Source organism: Teleopsis dalmanni, chromosome X, assembly GCF_002237135.1.
Source record: "Teleopsis dalmanni isolate 2A chromosome X, ASM223713v2, whole genome shotgun sequence".
NCBI lineage: Eukaryota > Metazoa > Arthropoda > Insecta > Diptera > Diopsidae > Teleopsis > Teleopsis dalmanni.
In genome coordinates, this window is record NC_051848.1 from 44196177 (window position 1) to 44211452 (window position 15276).

Consider the following 15276-nt stretch of genomic DNA (forward strand, 5'->3'; position numbering starts at 1 on the left):
TATGAATCTTGATAGCCAAACATGTGCACTATTGTGAATGATGTAAAGGTTTTAGAGCGCGCAGCTTTAATCGAACTTGTTTTGTTAATTGTGTTCGCTAATACTACGTTTACACTGATAGATTAAGAGAACGAGATTAAGTTAATCTGCATTTTTAATATCCACGGTTCACATTATACATTAATTTTGACGTTTCTCTTGTTGTGTTTTGTTTCGTGTGTTTGAAAAATGTTTCAATAGCAATTAGTAATAAAAAATGAGTGGAAATAGTGTTTTAAGTAATAATTTTTCTAAAGACGATATTATAACTTTAATTATAAGCTCAAATTCAAGTTCAGCAGAGAAAAAAAATTGTTCCATAGTTTAAAAATAAAACGCCGCCTGCATGGGTTAAATCTATACGTTCTTATACAAGAACTGAATAGTTTGTTGGAATATTTAAATATGAAGGAAACACGAAGATTGGGTATTATAACTAAGAGTTATTTATGTATATTTGATAATTGTACAATTGTGCTTTAGCAAAAATATGGAAAAATTTAATTCCCTCAATGTATGGGAGCTATAAAAAAGTTTTCAGATTATAAATAAATATTGCCATTATTATATTTTTTTTTTTAGATGAATGTCACATAAAAGTGAGACCCGTTGCAGCAGATGCCACGGACTATTTCAGCTACAAAGTGTGGTATTTAATTTCAGAGTAATCTTGCTACTCTGACTAAATATCTATAGTGTTATAAATTAATTTCAAGTGTTATACATTCAGATTGAGATTTATCAATCAAAAATGAAAATTGCACTAAAAGTGAATATCGAGTGAAAAAGTTACACTAAATTTACTAATCGAAAACGGTATTAATATATGAGAAGAGCATTATTAAACATTAAGAATATGAATATTTCCTAATCACAAATGAAGGCCTCCGTTATTATTGTTATGTATTTAGATTAATTGTGTAATTATTTTTAGACTCCTATAAAATGATTGCAAAAAATCAAAATTGCTTGGTTTATGAAATATCTACGGGTTATAGCTAGTTAATCTATTCTTTTTATGTTGAAAGTTCAACTTAAACGAAATACGGATTTCAATTAAAAGAAACGCTTAGATAATCTGTTTTTGGTTCCTTTAAGAAAGTTTACATTCAATAAGAGCTTCAATATTTTGTTGTAATAAAACCTAATATTCGTTCTCGTGTGTGATAAAAGAGATATGAAACGGAGTAGAATTTATATGAGTATGTGTGTATGTACATCTATATTTATTTTAAAATTTTATTTTTATAGTATGCTTAGTGAATCTTAACTAATATATTAATAAATATAATCCAAATAGCGACAGTGAGACAATGTCGTCTGTCGACTTATACTAGGTCTGTTCTACGAGCTACTCGTAGTAAAACTCAAATAAAACACATGTAAAGTACAAACTGAGAGCGTAACACAAAAAAAGTGGTAAATTACGCTCTTTACACAGATTTTCATGGTACAGCTTTGTGTAAAATCTGGTGAAAACAACAGTACCACGCAAATAAACAATACAAAAATTTAAATTCAAAATTTAGTTTTTAATTTTAATTCTAATGTCAATTTTAATTTTAATTTTCAATCTTATCTTATTATAAATATTTTAATGTCGCAATAGTTTTTTTCCAAAGCAATGGCTTAGGGAAAAAATGAATTTAGAGTTTTAAGATTTGATCCAGTTATTGTTAGTTTCGTTTTTAGAAAGATTCAATAAATAATTTATAAATTGACAAAAAAACATTCAAACCAAAACAGCTGATTCACATATCACACAGATTTTACTTGAAATAAAATGAAGGAGTAAAGTCTGTTTAGCATTTTCAAATTTCGACAGGGATGTTACGCACTCTCAGATGCTCTCATTTACGCGAAAATTTGTTGATCAAATGCATTTATGTATACACAGTGTTACTTAAAACTCCTACGAGTTGTTCGTGGAATAGACCTAGTATAATAGTAAACATAATGGTAGTAGCATAAAGAGTAGTATAATAGTAAACTAATAAATACACATTATAAATAAGAGATAAGCTATAAAATATATATCAATTATTATTATTAATTATCATATTGAGATATCATTTAAATTTTCATTTAATTAATCAGTTAAAAAAATGTAGAAAGTGAACTATCTTATAAATACTATTATTATAATCATATTATAATTATTATTATTATTATGACATTATAATTATAATTACTATTATAATGTTAATATAATTATTATGATAATTATAATTTTAAGTAATTAAGTTTTTAAAAATATAAATGCGTTTTTATTTACACTATCAAATATTAATATTGTGCTGTTTGCCTTTAAGTGGGTGATATTGAAATTACCTAAGTGGGGGATTACCTAGCAACAAAAAATAAACAAACTTTTCTACAAAATACAAACAAATGAAATATACTTAACGTTTAGAATAAAAAATATATACATTATAAGCAATCATCTTTAAGTGTTTTAATTTTTTTTTGAAATGGATTTAAGTCGTTTGGGAACCGGGAATGCAAGCTTTAATAAGGAAAAAATGCAGATTGCTGTAGACGGAACGATTGGAATAAATTCTGGGGCAGAATATGATATGCACTACTTTTTGGCAGCTTCTTTTTATAGACGTCGAGGTTATCAGAAGTGTAACGAGTTGTGTAACGAGATTCTAAAAGTTGAAAATGAAAAAAATAATACCGTATTTCCTTCGCCTAACAATGAAAATATACAACAGGCACATTTAGGCGAGAATCAAAAAAATTATTTACGAAAAAATTCACAGAAATCAAGAACTAGTTTCGACCAACCTCAAACACAAGGGCTAAATACCGGTGGCAAGTCTAAATTTAATATGCAAAGAAATGTGCCTGCTTGGATAAAAGAAAGTATATGGGAAATAAAAATGCGAGCACTGACTCAACGCGTCTATGTCGACGATTTGGAAACGGATGACGTTTATGACATGGGTATGAGAGGTTTTAGTGCAATTAAATGAACTTATTTTAATATATAGAAAAGCCTACTTCAATACTACTGGCGCCGATTTTACAGTTATGGCTCAAATCTTGAAGCTGACTTAAGTATGAATTAAAGTCAGCAAACTTAATGACTTAAGTTAGTATTGAGATTTAAGTCAAAACTTAAGTTAAGAATTAAGTATCGGCCCATAATTTATTAGCTTTTTCAGATAATTCGTAAGGTAAATGTAATATAATAAGTTAGTTTTCTTGGAATACGTTATGATATTATTAATATACTTATTAGATTTGATTATAGTTTATTTTGACATAAAATGTGGACATAAATATTAAGTAGAGAAAATTTAAGTGATATATACTTTCAATATGATACTACTTCAAATTTTTTAGCGAATGAAGAGACTGATCTCGAACGTATTGCAACCGCGGCAAGACCAGGAACTTCAATTAAAGTAGCATTTATTCCCCGTCCTTTAACCCGTTCACTCGAAAGTAGAGATTCAAAGTCACGTTGCAGTACTTCATCGTATTTGAAAGCCACTTCATCGGGAGAACAAACAACAGAGAGAGTAAGTATTTTATATGTATTAGATCTATTTTCAAATAATGTACAAATATAAGTAAAACTTATTAAATATCCTCTTTATATATAGTTAAAAACGCCATCGGGAAATAGTATAACGAGCCGACCAAGTTCACGTTGTGGTACTGCTTCAAGAACTCGTTCAGTTTTGGCTACTTCACTTACTTTTGATGATAAGACAGCACCTCTTTATCAGGCTTCACGTCTCAATCCCTCAATATATGCAGAAAATCAGAAGCTTATTAAAACTATTTTTCAGTTCCTTTTTTACCATGAATCTGACCCACAAAAGGCTTACGTGCTGTGTGAGGCTGTTTTACGAATAAAAAGCATTGATTGGTGGTGGCAGCAACAAATTGGACGTTGCCTATTAGCTTTAAGGCAACCGAAAAAGGCAGAGTTGTATTTACAACAATCATTGTCGATGTTTCCCCATCCAGACACTTACATACTTTTGTCCCGGTTATATCAAGTACTAAATGAACCAAAACGATCACTTGACTTGATCGTTAAAGCAGTCGATCAACACCCATTTAATATAACCTTTCGTATGGAACAAGCTCGAATTTTAGAAATAATTAACCAAGATGAAACCATCCAATTATATTGTTTGATCACTAAGTTAAATCCAATTAATGTCGAAGCATTAGCATATATCGGTGTAAAATATTTTTATGAGAATAATCCCGAGCTGGCTTTGATGTATTTTAAGTAAGTTTATTTTATAGTGTCGGAAAAAATTCAAATTTTATTTAATTAAATTTTATTTGTTAGACGGATCTTATCATTGGGTCTGCATTCGACGGAGCTTTACTGTAATATTGCTCTCTGCTGTTTATATGGCGGCCAGATCGAGTTAGTTTTACCTTGTTTTCAGCGTGGTCTCTTAACAGCGAAAACTTCAAAGCAAAAAGCTGACTTATGGTACAATTTAAGTTTTGTTGCAATTGTAAGTATGGTTATATAAAATCTATATATATAAATAATACGTATATTATATATATACAGGTAGCTATATATATGATACGTAAATATGCAAGAAATATATTCGTTTAAAGTTTTTTTATTAATGATATTAAAGTACTTACTCTATAATCTTAAAGCTAACATTCTGCCGTTTATTGGAATTGATCATGTCATAACACCGTTGCTCCAAATCGAATTAGTTCCTAAACATATTGCCATTGGTTCGGACTTGAAGAGAAAGCATGTAGGGATATTTCCAATAAACAACTCAACGGTTAATTACTAAATACATACTAAAAAAGTACTAAAATAAATTGGCGCTACATATTTGGTACTTTCAATGACTCTCAATGTGGGTGATGAGAATGTTCTGGAAGAATTTATAAACTCCTCTAATCTTTAACACTTTCTTATGCGTTGTTGGACTTCTTATTAATACATACCTTATAAGACATTCAGACAATTATTTTCTTGAAAAATACTTCGATCTTAGCTATAGTTTATAATATATCTAAATGGTGTGGCCATTTAAGATCCCAAAATGCTTCAATCCTTATTGTTCATATCATGGTCGACATCGTCGTTGTGAGTCTACTGTATTGATTGGCATATTTTACACTTCTTGGAAACCGCTATTGGTTGAGAGTGGTTCGCGTGCAACTTGTTTAAAATGGTTCTGGTTTCGATCGTAAAGAACGAGTACAAATACAATCATTGGCTTAAAATTACATAGACTAAGTTTAAAATGTATAGAGTGGAAAAATCTAATAACAGCATTCGTTGTAGGAACTACGGCTTGTTAGGTTTCTTGATCTATTTTATTCTATAGTTTAGCTCTACTCAATGTCATCAAATGCACTTTTCTTGTATATTCATCAGAAAATTATATGATAATCGGACTTGAAGTTAGATATTTCATAAACGGAATTAGTATAAGTTTGTAGAAGATTTAGACAATCCATCACAGAACATATTTCAGTCAAAAATGTTATTTAAAATGTATACAATAACTTTTTATTATTACAGACCACCGGAGATTTTAAACTTGCCCGTCGTTGTCTTCAACTCTGCCTAACCTTTGACAATCGAAATGCCGCAGCACTTAATAATTTGGCCATATTATATGCGCAGTCAGACAACATTCTGTTCGCAAAGTCACATCTCAATGCAGCGAAAGAAATCTCAATTGACTCAATTGAGGTGAATATGAATTTGAAATACTTTGAAAAAGTTTATAAATAAGTTAAAAATAAAATAAAATAAAATTTGTTTTAATTAAAATTTTGTTAACCAAAAAACAATGAATAATATGAGTGTACCTGAATTAGAAAATTATACCTAGTGAGACAGACAACAATTTCGTGGATGTGATTCTTTTTCCTTAACTTTAGTAAACATCAAACATTCAACTCAGGTATCAGACACTATATATATTTTAATATAGTTTACCGCAGATGTCCAGAGTTTTTCACATGATTACCTACTTTATTGGCTCAACACAACTATGGTCTAAACACACATAACAAGATAATGCGTCGACAGATGCTTCATTGGAGTTCCAAGGAACTCCGCTGGTACCAATTGAAGTTATGTGTTTGGCATAACTTCCCGCTGGTAAGGAACGCGGCCCATCCAACTTCTGCTGATTTTTGGGTAGTTCACCTTAATTTATTATCAGATCGTGTTTAATACGTCAAGTGATGCCAATATTGCCGCCATAAACAATGAGTTTTATATATTTAATAATTATTTATCGAGTGTTGGCAATCACTTTAAATCTTTAAGCCTTTGTGCACTGAGAGTATCCACTTTTTGATATAAAAATCAAGAGATAACAATTGAAGTACGGTATTAAGCGCACTTGTGGGGCACGATCCCGTTGCGCTCGCACAAGCAAATCTTTGCAGACTGGTAAGTCCTTAAATGCTGTATTGTTTATTCAGCGAGGGCCACCACACCAGACATCCTTATGTTAAAATTGTCCGAACGACGGCTGTGTATATTCAGAGAAATACTTTAGGTTGCAATTTCCAGCTGTTACCACATATCCTTTTGCACGCATTGAAGGCCTCGCATGGTTCTAGGGGCATCTTTATATGTAGACCACACCTTGGTTGAAAACTTTCGTTGAAAGCTTTTTGTGAATCCTCGCGGAGCAGAGAGAATTTCTCGTTCCACCATGTTGACCCGCATTTCTTCGCATATGGGCGCGAAAACGATGTTTTAAATGAAGATAAAATGTTATGGGCGAATGAGTTAACCCTACTCTTTAATTGCCTTCTCGAGGTAATTGGCACCGGGTTATTATTGATCTTGCTATTAAGCAATGTACTGAAAGTATCGCAGTTTGCCGTCTGCGGACTACATTGAGACTGCTTAGCTGATATGGTAATATTCATCGCAAACATAATGTATCTATGATCTCAGAGGAATTCTTGGCTAAGACTCTCCCGTCATTGATCACTAAAGAAGAAAAAGTCGAACAAAGAGTAACATCTACAACCTCTTTCCAACCTGTATGATCATCTATACTAGGAAATACGAAGGTAGGAATGTTGTCCTTATTAAAAATTTCACGTTGATTTCCATGCTTCCCCACAAGGAGTGTCGGGCATTGGCGTCACAACACATCAGTAATACTAGCTTCTCAGTCTGTGTAAAATTGTGGACTAGTTGTACCCCGTCTGGAGGCGTCTCATTATCATGTAGCATGGTGGTGCTGATATCTAAGGATCTTAAATGAGAACAGAGAAAACCATTAAGTTACGTTTTTGATAAATTGCACGATCAAGGCTTATCCTGTCCTTTAGAGTAATAAAGATAATACCTTTTAATGCTGAGCTCATTAACATATTGAAAATATGCTTTAGCAAATTGCTAAAGCAAGATTTTTAGGCAAACAGCAGGGACAAGTTTAAGCTTTAAACTATCCCGGTTTTCACTAATCTTAGTGATCGCTTTGCTAAGAAAATTTCTCAAATACTTGTCGTTGCATCTGATTCCCGACCTCGGACCATATCTGCGCAGTCGAAGGATGAGACAGACCCTAGATTGGTCATGAGCTCGGCCATAACCAATTCAGACAGTTTGGTTTTAATCAGCGCCCACCTCGCTATCAGCACCTTGCTGTTGGAGTTGTATTCATCGATCAAAGCTACATTGCGATGATCCCTCGCCACTTTACTGCAGGGAAGATCGCTGCCATGCCGGGATCTTGCTGGGATTTGTTACGCTTACCGCTATCTCCAACGTTCTTGCTGGTGATTGCAGATTGGTGCAGAACCTCTTCATGGAGAAACTCTTTCTTAATGCCGAGATAAATCACAGCGTCTACTTCGTGTTGTTTATGGATCTTGGTTTTTTTTTATTACTCTCGATCTTGAGCATAAAAAGCGCTCACTGATTTTTTCGTGCCATGCTAGCCGTTTTTTTGCGCAATTTTAACTTACCCTTACTGCCAAGACTAGCAATTTTGAGGGTTGGCGAGCAGTTTGTATTCGATTTACTATGACTGGTAGACGGAACGTTTTCGAAAGTTTTGGTTGACAAATGGTTAGTATTAGACGCCGGTATACTGTAACTGGTACAACTAATATTGGAATCTGCGACGATCTCATCTCTGATTTCGATAGTTCGTTCTCCATTAGTTTGGTGGATTTATACTCTCCAACCACAAGTTCCAAGACAATATCGGAAGGGTTTTCATTTTTCTTTAATATTTAAACATAACTAAAAAGTATAAAAGTAATATTAAAAATATGAAATTGATAAACTAATGTGACATATGCATTTTCGTCATGGCTCGAAAGAGCCAATATTGACGTGTCAGCAACACTACTCTACATAACATGGGTCTTACTGAAAATTTCCAGTCAACAGCTGACTGAAATGCATTGTAAAGGTAAACAATTTAGTGTTTCAACATACAAAAATTGTGTTTTAAAAAATTCAATATTTTAAAATAATATGTATTCATATAATATATATTCAAATTTTTTATGTAATTATGTAATTATATTTGCGAATATTTATATTTAAATATATATTATTTTCAAAATTTGTTTAAAAATTTTCTTATTATATAATTTAATAAAATATTTATAATCAGTTAAAATAATTTTTAATGATTTCTAATTTGTCCTTTTATAAAAATTCAATAAAATAAAATTATATATTTCTAATTAATAATTTTCTTTTTATTTTAAAAAATAAAATAAAAAAAAATTAATTATAAAACGTTCTTAAATTATAAAACTTAACATTTATGATTTAATTGATTTTGTTGGAAATTTTTTTTTATAAATTTAATTTGCGTTTGAAATATTATTTATACATTTTTGTTTAAATAATGAATTATTTCGTTTTTTCTAACGACCAAATTACATATGTTTTTTTTTTTCAACAACAATAGCAACAACATTAACAATTACCTATGGCATTCGTGTTGAATAAATTTTGACTGTGTGGTAAATTAAACAATATGCAGCTCACATTTTATTTTTCATTTTTAATATTTAATATAATTAGGATAGCTATTAAAAAAAAATATTGAAATATTTTATTATATATATTTATTTATTATTATTTATTTATTTTATTATTATTTATTTTATTTTTATATATTTATAAGCATTTATATTAATTATGTTTATATATATTTATTTAATTATTAATTTAATTTAAATTGATTGAGAGAATGCCAGAATTATATTTATTCATATCACCTAATGGATTGTTTCATTCTTGAGCAAAAGTCAAAAAATGGCATTCGTGTTGAATAAATTCTGACAGTGTGGTGAAGTAAACGATATGCTGCTGTCATTTTATTTTTCATTTGATTAGAATATTAGAATTATTATGTTAAAATATTTTATTATAAATATATGCATTTATATCACGTATGTTTACATATATTTATATAATTGTTAAATTAATTTAAATTGATTGAGAGAATGCCAGAATTATATTTATTCATATCACCTAATGGACTGTTTCATTCTTGGGGAACAGTCAAAAAATGAATTGTTGGAGGGCCCTGTGAGGTTTTTGCTTACACTACTTTCAACAAACAAATTACAATAAATAAATAATGAAAACAATAAAGTACTGATGTGTTCTTTCTATTCGTAAATATTGTATGCTTTAAAATGGCCGATCTTAAGCGGGACTTAGATGAATACTTACTGCTGCAGAGCGACACAAAAAAAAGCACGAGCAACAGAATAAATTTGCCACAAATACGTGTTCCTGACGTGACAAAATTATTTTCCAATTCCAGCCCAAAAACAGAAAATAACACCCGTTTAGAGAGTATTAAGAACTATCTTTGCCCCGAATTGGTATTTATGCTTTGCTTAAGAAATTATATACGTATATGACAGTTAATAATTCTATAAAATTCCAGTCTCGCCTACAGCGCATCATTGGCTTCCTTGCCTGTATAGGCATAGGCACGATTTGCCTTGTCAGCTCAATATTCTACATACCCGTGTTAATATTGAAAGCGCGAAAATTTGCACTGCTCTACACAATGGCTAGTTTCTTTTTTATACTGAGTCTCTGCTTTCTCTTGGGCTTTGGTGTTTTCCTGCAGCAAACATTCTCCAAAGGTCGTGTCCTTATTTCTGGATTTTATACTGCATGCCTTTGTGGTGCGTTGTACTTTGCGCTGTTCAATCAAATCACGCTGTTAACAGTGCTCTTCGCCATACTCCAAACCTTAACGTTACTCTATCTAATAGTCGACACAATTCCTGGCGCTGGAAAGAGTATAAAATTTTTTGGACAAATCTTTAAAAGCAGCATTTCAGCCTCCAATGTACTGCCAGTATGAGCTAAAGTATAGAATAGAATGAAATGAAATATATTAATAAAATTGCTTGTGATTAGTTGCTATTACTTAAAAGCCAGCATACTTCAATACTAAAGGAATCACAATAATTGTTGAATACTTTTATAAAATAGACTAATATAATGTTAATAAGATATAAATACGTTTTGTGTGATATTTTATGTAAATAAACAACAGGTACAATATTTGTTTAAGATTTGAAAACCTTGTGCTTCTCTCTATGATTGTCATGAATAGCATATATTTTTTATATATTATAGGATATCATGTTTATACATATGTATAATTTACCAAAAAACAAGAAATATACAAATTAAATAACTACTGTTTTCTTAATTTAGAAATACTGTTATTTATTAATTATAAAAACGATAACTTCTCGGGATTACAGTAAAAACTTCCTACTATATTAATTTCACTGATGTTAAAAGAAGAAATACTTGCAAGCAATAATAAAGAGGAACTAATAGCTGATTAATTTTAATTATATCCTCCCTCCCCCCTTCCCAATATCTCCTTAACTCTAACCCCACCCATTCACTCTTCTACCCATGTATTCGTCTTGTAATCCTTACATATTACCTGTTTTTCAGATCCCGACGGGTTACAACAACAACAGGAGCTAATAACCAAGTTTTCTCAAAAATTATTATAGATGCATATTTGAAACGAGTGGTTTGAAGAAGGCAAATCCTCCAGACACCTATTTTGATAAATTCGTAGAATATAAATGAATCACAAGCTGTACGAATTTAATCGCAGCATTCATATAAATCAGCTAATTTGCTGGCGTGCCTAAGTCGTGAAAATGGATGATAATGCTCGAGCGAAAAAGTGTGTTTGAAGCGGTTGTTACAGAAATAAGGCATAAAGGTAGAACGTATCTCCCAGAACTAGGAAGCTTCTAATGCTGGACATCACGAAGTTAATAAGCATCTATCAAACCTTGGTATTACAAGAGATGGTAGCTGCAGACTTTGTTGTGAAGCAGAAGAAACAGTAGAACACATTCTGTTTCACTATGATAGTCTCGCCAGACTCAGACTTCGGTACTTACAAAGCGCCTATCCAATAATAACGCAATTAGGCAACATCTCTCCAAAGTACATAATGGCGTTCTTAATTGCTACTCGTCTATGGAACTTAAATGGGTGTGTCACAATAATCATCAAATGCAGTGACGTGGAGATAAGTTTCGACCTCGTTTAAAATCTATCTATCTAGTTAGAGTGTATCTCCGGTGAAGTGATTAAGCTGAGAGAGCACCAACCGTAATTGATATACGATACTAGAGAAGACAAACTGGCTGAAACCTAGTAACAAGTTTTTATGGTTATTTAAATAAGCAATTAATGTAATATAAAAATTTAAGACGAAGGATCTAGCACTCCAGTTCCTTATTCTTAGTTAACTTTGAAATTAATTTTAATGTTAACTCATAAATAAATAAAAAAAGTATTGCAAATAATTAAAAATTTTAGGACTGGACAATTTGTGCTACACAGTTACTACGAGTAAGAAGAAAAAAAAATTAATTAAAAATATGAATAAAAAACATTGAAAAAAGGAGATAAGGACCCATGGGCTTATAATTGGCATTGTAGACACTTTTAAACTGCCATATCTCAAGCTCCTTAAATGATAGAAACTTGAAATATAATGCATTTTAAAGATAATGGATTGAACTTTTAAGAACTTTTAAGTTTGAACAATTAATATTGTTTATGTTTAAGTTCTAATATAAACCGTTAAATTAAAAAAAAAATTTCTCCAAATACGTAGAGAGAATTTTTATTTTTTATATTTTATTTAGATTCAGTTTTGAATTTTATTGAGAAATAAAAACTTTCAGGATGGCTAAAGCCATTTTAAATTATTTAAAAATTTTTTTTTTCATACAAAACATATTCACCACATACGTATAATATTTCCAATTAATGAATTTTCAAAGAATATAAGGTCATTTTTTTTCAAAATTCAAAAAATTAGCGCAGATATGTGAGATGCACCAAATTTGTCCTCGAATTGTGGCGCTTCAAGAATTGTAATCTGCGTATTTATATTTTATTATAGTTTTGGTATCTTAAATAAAACAAAACAATGGCAACCCCAATTATTGCTCATCTCCTACTTTATTGCTGAAAAATGTTTTTTTCGAGCAAGAAAAAATGTATTGTCGGTAAAGCAGTAATTATTGAATCACAAAAACGCAATATATTTGTTTTTTAATTAAATAATTAAAATTCATCAAGAGAATTGTTGTTGTTTACTAAATAACAATTGTTCTTTTAGTTTTGACTTTTAGAATTTTTACCTTTTTTATAAGTGCAAGATTTCAAAATATTTTAAAAAATACATAGTTGTTGTTGTTTTCGATTTACGATATTACACTTTATTTATAGCAAAAGACTTATATTTTTAGCTTAAGGATCATAAAACAGGTGATAAACTGAACTTAGATCACCACTATTGTTGTTGCTTCTAATATAAGTTAAAATACTGAAAACTATAAACCGGATGACCTCATTTGTTTCCTAATGTGTTTAGGTTTTTATAATCATTCTTATTTACTATTATGCAATATTTCTAATTACAAAAAATAACAAAATGATTGTGTTGATATATATATATATATATATATATATTTAATTTTATTAAATATTTTAAACATGTTACATATATTTTCTTATTTTAAAAATAAATATTTACATCATTAAATATCTTAAATATTGATATCTCTAGCATCAGTGTTGGCTAGATACTTGTCTTTATAAATGTGTCTGGCTGGTTTTAGCTTGACCTTCTCTCTACTACCCACTATTAAGAAGTTTTGTGGATTTAAAGCGGCTTTTTTAGCTAATTGAGGAGGACTTGTTCTTCCCTCTACCACACTAACAAACTAACTATCTTAAATGTATTTAATATATATATATATATATTATATTATATTATATATAAATATTTTTTGTAACAATAATACATAAATTTGATTATTTGAAATATTTTTTTTACATATTTTATACATATACTTTATTATATAATACATATATTTTATTATTTTAAATATATTTTTATATATTTTATATATGTATGTACTATATTATATTATACATATTTTTTTTTGTTATATTTATACCTATATTTCATTATCTTAAATATTATTTATATATTTACTTTCTTTAGAAGAACAATACAATTCCATTATCCCTAACGTTTTTATTATATATTTTCCTGTAACAAAAATTTATATATTCCAGTATCTTAAATATTTTCAATATATAAATATATATATAATCTTGTAACCAATATATAAATATAAATATAAAATATTCTATTTTATTAACTTGATTTTTAAAATCTATATATATAAAAGAAAGTTGTGTTAGTTACACCACTTATAACTCAAGAACGGCTGAACCGATTTAGCTGAAAATTGGCAGGGAGGTAGTTTAAGGCCAGGAGAAGGACATAGGATACTTTTTATCCCGTTCGACAGCATTCCCGTGTGACTTGACATGAAACGTCAGTGGTGAGAAACGACAAAGTAGGTTTTGAAATTATCAAATTTTTGATATAAGAAAATATTTTATTAAAATTTAACAGATAGAAATATAACTTAGTTAATGTGTTTTTAAAAGTTGTATTAGATCAATATAAGTTTGTGTTGCAATAAATATCGTTTTTAATCAATAAAACTACCTGGTTGTTGCAAACTTAACAAAATAAATAATTAACAATTATAATGTATGGTATGGTTGAAAATTTGAGTATAGGATACTTTTTTTCCCGTTCGACAGCAATCCTTAAAAGTTTGTGGTTTAAATCTAGAACATTCATGTTTTTCCCATGGTCAATTATACGTGGCATGTTCACGGGTCGGAAGACCATCTGCGTTGTTTGTTTTTGCGCCTGATAATAAATCAAAAAATGTCGTGTATCACAAGGTACTTAAATGAAGAGCAACCTATGTACTAAAATACACAAATAAATTATGAATGATTAATGTAGGTATTTTTTTTTTTGTATTTTTTCCAATTAAAAAAAAACTGCTTATTTATTGCCTTTAAGGCGGAACAGAGTTCGCCGGGTCATCTAATAGTATTAAATATAAAAATATTAAGATCTAAATAAAATTTGTTAAAAAACTTGCAAAATTAGAGTGAAAATTTATGAATGTTTAATAAAAAAATTGCATATGGAAATAGTAAATAAATTTTAAGAATAAAAGAAATTTTAAGAAATATAGCAACACAAAAATTTTGTTCAAAAAATTGCAAAAAGTGAAATAACATTGTTATTATAAAAATTAAATTTTAATTGGATCCAATTAACAATTAATTAATTTAGGCCGTGTACGAGTTCAAGTAAATTGATGGTAAATTGAGGGAAATAGTAAATTATGTTAGTATGGCAGCGAATGTTGGTATTTATCAGAATTTTATCAGAATTTCGATTAGGGTAAATCAGATAAAAATTAGGTAAATTAGGTGTTGCCATTGTGAACATTTTATAAGATATTTAATAAATAAATAAATAAATATGAAAACTTTCAACCAAAAATAATAAATAAGTGCAATAAATAAATAAATAAGTATTTATATAAGTGCAATGCAAAAAATTGCTAGGAAATTGCAATTTGCTTTATTTCATTTTACTCGAATTTGCACACAGCTTAATTAATTTAATTGTAAAAATTTTAAATAATATAAGCACTAAAATTACAAATTAACTTAAGTAGTATAATTGTAAGCCTGAATCAATTAAATTATTAAATTCATTAAAAATCTTATTGAACCCAAAATATCAATAAAAAATAATTTATATATTTTATTGTAAGTCTGTGTGTAAAAGTAATTGATAGGAAATGGGTAGATAA

The 15276-nt window shown here is 29.4% G+C and overlaps 2 protein-coding genes across 2 annotated transcripts; both read left to right on the forward strand.

The window, feature by feature from the left end:
- The first annotated feature begins 2498 nt into the window (after positions 1-2498).
- On the forward strand, positions 2499-7467 carry LOC119688348 (tetratricopeptide repeat protein 8). Its single transcript, XM_038103027.1, has 6 exons — positions 2499-2988; positions 3391-3569; positions 3654-4294; positions 4358-4532; positions 5576-5779; positions 7420-7467. Exons 1-6 carry the CDS (start codon positions 2511-2513, stop codon positions 7465-7467), a joined length of 1725 nt encoding a protein of 574 aa, XP_037958955.1. The 5' UTR covers positions 2499-2510.
- Positions 7468-9547: 2080 nt separating this feature from the next.
- On the forward strand, positions 9548-10624 carry LOC119688127 (protein transport protein sft2). Its single transcript, XM_038102783.1, has 2 exons — positions 9548-9888; positions 9954-10624. The coding sequence occupies exons 1-2, from the start codon at positions 9697-9699 to the stop codon at positions 10380-10382; spliced, it is 621 nt and encodes a 206-aa protein (XP_037958711.1). The 5' UTR covers positions 9548-9696; the 3' UTR covers positions 10383-10624.
- Positions 10625-15276: the final 4652 nt, after the last annotated feature.

Excerpts from the sequence above, each read along its gene's own strand:
- LOC119688348 (XM_038103027.1), top strand. The coding sequence starts at position 2,511 with ATGGATTTAAGTCGTTTGGGAACCGGGAATGCAAGCTTTAATAAGGAA. Across the intron at positions 2,989-3,390 it reads GGATGACGTTTATGACATGG|CGAATGAAGAGACTGATCTC; the intron begins GTATGAGAGGTT and ends CAAATTTTTTAG. Across the intron at positions 5,780-7,419 it reads ATTTGAAATACTTTGAAAAA|CAAATTGCTAAAGCAAGATT; the intron begins GTTTATAAATAA and ends AATATGCTTTAG.
- LOC119688127 (XM_038102783.1), top strand. The coding sequence starts at position 9,697 with ATGGCCGATCTTAAGCGGGACTTAGATGAATACTTACTGCTGCAGAGC. Across the intron at positions 9,889-9,953 it reads ACTATCTTTGCCCCGAATTG|TCTCGCCTACAGCGCATCAT; the intron begins GTATTTATGCTT and ends ATAAAATTCCAG.